This window comes from Tasmannia lanceolata, unplaced genomic scaffold (genome assembly GCF_043159265.1).
Source record: "Tasmannia lanceolata isolate RefF3 unplaced genomic scaffold, GAP_Taslan_0.1 ptg000023l, whole genome shotgun sequence".
Lineage (NCBI taxonomy): Eukaryota > Viridiplantae > Streptophyta > Magnoliopsida > Canellales > Winteraceae > Tasmannia > Tasmannia lanceolata.
The window spans coordinates 16,939,107-16,947,463 of record NW_027518700.1 but is presented as its reverse complement, the minus strand read 5'-3'; the positions used below and the strand labels follow the sequence as shown (position 1 = coordinate 16,947,463).

Genomic DNA, 8,357 nt, shown 5'->3' with positions numbered 1-8,357 from the left:
GTCATCATAAGACCAAGCAAAAACCTCCTTGAACTCTTTAAGTAAAGAGATTAATTCCTTGCGCTCCTCAGGAGATAAAGTTTTACCAATCCTTATTTCCCGAATTAAGGTTTCATCACCAATATTCACAATTTCAATTTCCTCTTCAAGTGGTTTTGCTCGGCGACTCTCCTCCTGTTGAATCATATGTTTGATTTAAGAGGAAGTTTCGTCGGCTTCCTCATCAGAGGGGGAGTCTTGATTATTATTATTATCAGATTTTAAAGTAGATTCAGTAGATGAAATAGAAACAGGAATATACACAGAAGAAAACCCCTTTATTTCATTGAAAGTAGAATTGAATACATCCAATGACGAATGGCCCACATCAGGCTTTACAATGGACTCATGAAATATATTTACAGACTCAAATGATAGGTTGACATCAGTATCAACCAATTCAAACAAATGCAAAGAAGAAACGCCAGGTCCATCAATAGAAACAACCTCCAACTTGACCTCACTAGGAGATATGGACTCATCACCGACCTCAGAAATAGACTTGACCTCTACATTACCTGCATTAAAAGAATCATTAGAAATGGAAGACCCTGAATTAGACTCAGAGAACGACACATACGTATAAACAACTGACTCTTTTGAGGGAGAATAACAGGACTGAAAAGTAACCTGAGGTAGGACCTGAGTGGTCCAGTTAGTCAAAGGTCCCTCAGCCGGGGTGATAAGATGAGTGGGATTCAGTACAAGCGGGCTCCTGCTGATCACGGCCACAGTCTGTGACCTCTCATGGAAAAGGGAGCTCAGTGCATCCGGCCCCATTGCATCTACCCAGTCTATTTCAGCGGTCTGTAAGCTTATCGGCTCATCATCTAAATCACAATCAAAGAAAATCTCCAACCCAGGAAGTCTCTGCCTAGTCGACTCGTCTATCCAGGTTTCTGTAAACCCACAGAAAGGAAAATCTGCTCCTTCCTTACGAAAACACCCATTCATTGTTAGATCAAATGGTCCCATCGGCAAGTCCAAACCTCTACGGCGACACTCTGCCCATTTCATCATGTATCGCTTCATCTCTTTGACCTCTACCCTGGTCGGTTCATACCCAAGCCCAAACAAACCATGAAAGGTCTTGAACACTGGCCACTCAGTCATACCCTGATGGTATTTGCCCAGTCCTGCACCCGGGATGTAACCCTGTAGACGGATCATTCTGACGACTTTGGAATTTGTACTGCTCAAGAAGAAGATCTCTTCATTCATTGCTTCTTCAATAGTTATAGTCGCCACTTCCAAGGAGAAACCAGTCAAACTAATATCTCCCTCCTTTCCCATGGTCAATTCCTGCGAAATCTGACCCAGTTCAAAATCTGGGTCTCCCTTAACAGTGATCACCTTATGATTCAGAATGAATTTCAATTTCTGATGTAAGGTGGATTGGACAGCTCCGACTTTATGTAACCAGGGACGCCCCAAGAGCAACAAAAAGGAGGCTTTAATATCTAACACTTGGAATTCGATATCAAATTCTTCTCCTCCTATCTGTACCTCGGTAACTAGAGTCCCGATCACATCTCTTCTGGTCCCATCATAAGCCAGAATACCCTGGTCAGAAGGGACAAAGCTCTCAGGTCCGAAACCAAGAGTAGTCGCTGTACTGATCGGGCATACATTCAGTGCAGACCCATTATCAATAAGGACCTCAGGCACCTTTTTCTTGTTACAAACGACAGTAATCCGGAGCGGTTTCGTATGGTCTTTCCCCTCTGGGGGCAAATCACTGTCTGTGAACGAAAGAGTTTTCGTTACTCTAGCCACGAAAACTACACTGACAAGCTCATCAGGAGTTATCTCAACAGACACCTGAGCGGAGTTTAGCTCTTTCAACACCACTTTCCGGTGTTTTGAAGATGACATCAAGAGACCCCAAACTGAGATGTTCGCTTGGGTCTTCTTCAACTGTTTCAGAAGATTATCATCTTCTTCATTTATCACGAGTCTATTCTGCCTCTGGCCATCAGCAGCCCTTGCAATCTCAGCCGGATTGTCAGCGCTCAACTCAGGAGGTTTAAAGACTCGCCCTCCCCTGGTCATGTGACGCATCTCGTCACATTGATCATCCAGCAACAATAATTCATCATCATCCAAACTGAAAATGTATGGAAGTCTGACATCTTCTTGTTCAAAGTCATCCATCCCTAAAACGTATGCGGTCTTCTTTCTTTTCCCAATGTCATCATAATGAGGAAGATACGACTGAGACGAAGAGGACTCAGCAATCTCTATGTCGCTGAATGACAATATATAGGGCTGTTTCCCTTTCACATCCTGAAGTTCTTCCTCATCAAACTCCAAAACATATGTGTTATCTGACATGATAGCACATATAAGGGTAGAGGGATCAAGGACGGGCTCATCCAGAAAGATGGCATTTGTTGCAGGAGGAGGAGCAGCACGATGATTCGGGAGAGGATTCTGAGTAATATTCGGCCCTTTAACTGAGAGCTCATCCTTATCAATCATGTTTTGAATGGCATGCTTCAAGGCGAGGCAGTTTTCAGTCAAATGACCTGAATTCCTGTGGTACTCACAATGTTGATCTAGCCTCCAATATGGTGGTAATGGATTTGGCACATGTTTCAGATCCGGAAGTTTTATCTTTTTGTCCCTTACCACCTTTTTCAATATCATGGGTAAAGGGTAAGGGAGTGGATCGAATTGCCTAAAAACATTCTTCCTTGCTGGTCTAACCACCTCAGCAACAGCCTTAACCTCTGGTCTAAAAGCTGGCTTAAAATAATTCACTGCATGAACCTCTTTAGGTGGGGCCTATGCCTCTTGCCTTCCCGCACATCAGACAGTGTCTTTGCTCTAAGCCCCTTAGCTATAGCGTCCTCCGTATGGGTGCCAGTTTTTATCAAATGATCAAAACTGGGATAGTGCTGTGGTGCTATGAAATGGAAGTACTGTGGGGACAGACTTTTGATCACTAACTTGATCTGATCTTCTTCTGGCATCCTCTGACTTAACTGTGCAGATTTGCGCCTCCAGCGCTTGATAAACAGCGTGAAAGTTTCTTGGGGACCTTGCTTTAGCTGCTTCAGGTCTCTCTTTGTTATCTCTATCCCCTCCTCCATCGAAAACTGTTCGACAAACAGATTTGATATATCGTCCAAAGTTCTGGTTTCTTCCGGCTTCAACCTCAGAAACCACTTCTTAGCTATTCCTATGAGAGACATGGGAAATAGCTAAGCCATTTGTTCACGACTCAATCCGTGCTGCTGAGAGAGGGTTATGAACCATCTGACGTGGTTTCTCGGGCACCCAGTTCCATCATATCTATCATAATCTGGTGCCTTGAACTTTGGTGGCAAAGTAACACTAGGAGTCTCGAAGTATTAAAAAATATTGAACCTCTTCGGCCCTTGGAATTTCATGCTTTCAATATCCTTAGCCATCTTCTTACACATATTGAATAACTCCTTCTCCTTATTTGTCTGCGGAGTGCAATATTCTTCGGCATATTGGTCCTCGTCGAGGTCAATCTCCACAGCAGGAATATGAGGTCTATCAAGGTTAGGAAATGCAGCAGGAGTTGGCTGGATGACAGGTGCTCTAGAAGTAGAGGTCTTGTCGGTATTTTGGGATTTTAACACGGCCATTTCCTCTTTCAATCCCGAGATATCTCGAGACATGTTTCTCAACATTTCCTGTATGACCACCATGGGATCAGTTAAATCAGGCATTTGGTCAGACTCAGATGAGTTAGGTAACTCAAGTGTAGGGGATAAAGATTCTCTGGATGATATAGGTGAGTCAAAATGACGGACAAGTCTAGAGACAGAGGAAGGTCTAGACCAGGTAGGTTTGGACTGGTTATCTTTTGATGGAGCGCTGGTTGCTCTCTTTCAGAATCCTGAATGGAAATGAACATATTAGATTAAATGAATGATGAGTGAAATAAGACATTCTGAGCAAATAAAGATAAGAGAAAACAAACACACTTTCATTGATAAAATTTTGAACTGTGATTACAACAGATGACAATACTAATCTCTGATCACAATTGGATAAGCAGATTGACAATTAATGGGAAGTGCAAAAATCAAAATAACAAAACATGATATGGATCCTCAAGGCTCCTCGATCAGAGCTCTCCTGCTTGCAGGCTCTTCCGATATTTCTCCACGTCGGATTTTGGATGATAAACTGAACCTCCTTTCCATATTTTTGTTTCCCCAAGCAGCCACAATGGATCTGATAAGATCAGGAGTGAGATCTTCACAAAGAGGAGGGACTACGGCTCCGGGAGGACATGGAATTCCCGTAACCTGATGGAGAAATCGCATGGGTGCATAAAAAGATGATTTCTCAAGACCCATGAGATAAACAAACGGATGTGGGTAGGTGCTAGTGAAAACTTGGAAGCATGAATGACTCACCCAACGAAACTGGCTCTCCTCTACATGCTGCAACCAATTGCGCCATTCATCAATGGATTGAAGTTGATTAGCTATTGGTTGCCATGCACGGGAATTCTTCAGGGTATATGGATTTTGGTTTTGTCGTTGAAGGACTTGAAGTTTCTCACCTAGCCAGACATATAGCAATTTAACACATCCACAGAAATTATCTTTGACTTCTTGGGAAGCAATAAGGTCTAATCCCAAGAAGGTCTCTGCTAACATGGTGGGTATAGGATTCCTCCCCTCATTAATCTGATCTACCACTCCTAATAGGGTCAAAGATGCAACATGGGAGTTTCTGCGAAGAATATGATGTGTGAAGACCATAAAGATTAAAGCGCTACGTCGACAATCCTGAAAATGAGAATTAGTAGGATTAACATTTTTGGAAAAAAGCTTAATCAGGTCTTGAACTGTCACGCACTTATCCGTTAGGCACGGCAGAGCATCCACAGTTTCATTTTTGAATAGTTTGCAAAACAGATTATGAGGAGATTCTATTCTTGAAGGTTTGATCGAGAGTCCCTCAGATGGGAGCTCTAACAGGGTACACCAGTCCTCAAATATGGGACAAAGTTCAAAACGGCCAAATCGGAAGACATGAAGAACAAGATCCCAAAGTCCAGCAGCTGCTTGGAGAAACTTCCAATTTATATCCCGACTGTTCAAATGAGTGAACGAATTGATGAAATGATCAGCCATATTTCTCTATGAATGTTCACGCGGAAGAGCTTTAATAGCATCGGCTATCCAGTTGTCCAACAAAATGTTCGCCATAATCAGACCTAACACAAAGATAGGAAGGGATAATGAGGAAATGAAGATAACTTGGAATAATCAAAGATTAGAGATAAACTTAATGATCAAACATAAGAAGGATATAATTGGCGACATCGAATGTTCCACTGATGATCAAAGATGATCAGAAACTCAGAAACGAAACCACGGTCACAAAATGACAAAAAGTAGATCATAGATCGGATCTAAATCTGGAAGATGGATGTCAAAACTATATGATCAAGGAGATCAACAATGATAGACTATGATCATAGAGACAGCAGACAAACTGTCGACCATATCTAAAGACAAAACAAGCAAAAATTTGATTAATACATACGCAGTATGAATGACACAACAAAAGAATGGATAAATGAGGTTTGAATCTGAAGGATAAAACAGGTGAGATTTATCATCACTGGGTCAAGGAATAAACCGTAGCTATGAGTGTGACAAGTATAAGCCACTAGTCAGGTTTAGATCTAAGAGATGAATAGACATGACGGATTGATTCAAGCCAGGAATCTCTACTAGAAAGTAGGTCCTGATCTTATAATCAAGAGACACATGGACAAAATCTCAATGAATAGAGCAAAAGATAGGCCACGACCATGAGAGGGGCAAGTAAAAGCCACTGGTCGGGTCTAGATCTGAAAAACGGACTGATATAACTGATTAGATTAGACAAGAAAATCTCACTAAAGAGTAGGCCCCAATCTGATAATCAATATATAGACATATACATATATATCCTAACCAGGGGCACCAGCCCTAAATATAATCCCGCAGAGTCAAGACACTTGACTCAAGATAGACATGTGAGTACATTAGAATTGCGTTGTAGCCACATAAGGTGAGCTACAATGATCTATGAATATGACATGGATCCTAAATCTAGGCTCCAACATGCGTAAGCAACACATGTTCGTCTTTATATGGATGCAATATTGTGGACCCCGATCCGAGAGAGGCTGCGGGGACGTGTGCCCTCACGCGAGTCAGTCTCAGGATCATCCACGTGTATGGAGAGCTCTACCAAGGAACTCTCGAAAGAAGATGCCTCTCACAGCATGAGTGGCGATACAAAGGTGAGATACCTCTCGATTCGGGGACTAGCCCAGATTCGAGGCGTACCTTAAACAAAGAAGAGTCGCCATCCAAGGAAGTGGGCCAAGGATCCCATACTATGCTCTGTTGCAACGGATAACCAGAGATTATAAAAGGGGGTTCGTGCCTGGTTACGAATTCGGAAGGTCTGAAGAGCACCTCATCCGCCCAAGTGCAAGCACCTGGTCTCTTATGCCATTTGTTATTGATTTTGAAGAGTTTTGAGCGAAAGTCATATGAAATGAGAACATATATCTCTGAGAAGACGTCTACCTAATCATGCATGTCTCAGAGATGAAAATTAAACACATACACAAAATAAATGAAAAATGTGTCACCTAAGCATAGCTAGGTTATAAGTGACATGCCTAATGGGTGTCTAAGTTCTGATGAACAAACACATGCATGACACACCAAAAAAATATGAGGTCTGCGCAATAAAGTAAGAAAACACAGCAAAAACATACAATACAAATCAGCTCTATACCTGACTGGACAAAACGAGTTCTAACTCTAATGCGACCTGACTCGGACCAAGATGGCCATCCATCCCAGCTGCTCTACGTATCCCGGCCTCGGGAAGAATCGGAGTCAACGTAGTTCGATGCCCTATTCCAAACTACTATGCCTAAACATCTAGAACCGCTATCCTAGACTCAATCCATTAGACTCAACTGATTTTTAAATCTTTTTTGTATGATTGCTTAAATTCAAGTGAATTGTAATTTTCAGGACTCTCTATATGCCCTAACTAATGTAAGTTGATTAGCCTTAAGCTAATGCAGGTGGGTCCTACATCCTATGTGTAACTAGGCTGTGCAACCTAAGGAAAACCAAGGGCTAACTATATGCTTCCTAGTCTAGCCATCGGTTCGACTAAATGTCTAACCGATCGACTTGAGGCCTCCTAACTCTAAGGACACTCACACGACAGGACACACCATATCAACAAATCAGGACAGACTCCTAACTCTAAAACACCCTAAATAGCTAAGACAGAATCCTAACTCTAGGGGAAGATCTTTTTTCAAAAAGGTTTTGAAGAATTTTTGTATTTTTGGAAAGGTTTGAAATGTTTATATATATTTTTTTTAAGGTTTGGCTGGACTTGGGATGTGGATCCCAAGCTGCACTACGTACCCTATGAGAAGGGATCAAGCCAACGTAGTTCGGAAATAGAATTCCTAACTACTCTCCTAATGACTCAAGATTTTTTGAGATTTTTGGTTTTTTTTAGATGTTTTTGACACGAGAGGACTGAATCCTATCATCATAAGGGAAGGACAGACTCCTGATATCCCGCAAAGGTTGGACAGCATCCTATGCTTTGCGGGGGGAATGAACAGAATAACAACTCTGCAAGGGTTGGACAGCATCCTATACCTTACAAGAGCGGATAGAAAAACACAAGATTTGATGAGAGGTTGGATAAAATCCTAACCCCTATGATGATAGGATTGAAACCTAAAAGAAAAACAGACTCTCTAGCTAAGGACAGACTCCTAGGCTAAGGACTGACTCTGAAAATAGGATTCTAAGAAGGAGGTGCTAATGAGACAAAGCCTGTCTCCTAAAAGAAAATGAGATAAAGAAGGGTGCTAGTGATACTATCAAGCTAAGATAAAGCTCACAAGTAACAAGGAAAAAGAGACCTTGCGCATATTTAGCAAAGGTAAAACACCCAGCCGGGCCGGACAGCTACCTAGCCCTAGGGTGCAACAAATGTGCAACCCAATACCCATAAGGGTAAGGGGTATGTTGCCAAGCCGAGTAGGATGTTCTCCCAAAAACCAAATGATGCACAAAGAGGAAGTTTAGCAAGAGAATGAGATTGGGTAGACTAAGGACGGATTCCTATAGTAAAGACTGATACTGAAATTAGGAATTCCAAGAAGGAAATGCTAATGAGACAAGGCATGTCTCTTAAAAGAGATGGAGGACAACTAAGACCAATGAGACAAAATCTACCTCCAAAGGAATTGAATTTTCTTACATGAGACATAGCCTGTC

At 42.0% G+C, this 8,357-nt stretch overlaps 1 protein-coding gene across 1 annotated transcript; it reads right to left on the bottom strand.

Moving 5' to 3' along the window:
• Window positions 1-548: 548 nt before the first annotated feature.
• On the bottom strand, window positions 549-3,236 carry LOC143855889 (uncharacterized). The gene is made up of 3 exons (XM_077365943.1): window positions 2,840-3,236; window positions 745-2,771; window positions 549-557 (listed from the first exon to the last, which is right to left on the bottom strand). Exons 1-3 carry the CDS (start codon window positions 3,234-3,236, stop codon window positions 549-551), a joined length of 2,433 nt encoding a protein of 810 aa, XP_077222058.1.
• Window positions 3,237-8,357: the final 5,121 nt, after the last annotated feature.

What these genes read in the sequence shown, in the direction of transcription:
- LOC143855889 (XM_077365943.1), bottom strand. Translation starts at nt 3,236, where the DNA reads ATGTCTCTCATAGGAATAGCTAAGAAGTGGTTTCTGAGGTTGAAGCCG. An exon ending in ACTGTCTGATGTGCGGGAAG is followed by an intron (nt 2,772 to 2,839) that starts GCAAGAGGCATA and finishes CTTTTAGACCAG; the next exon opens with AGGTTAAGGCTGTTGCTGAG.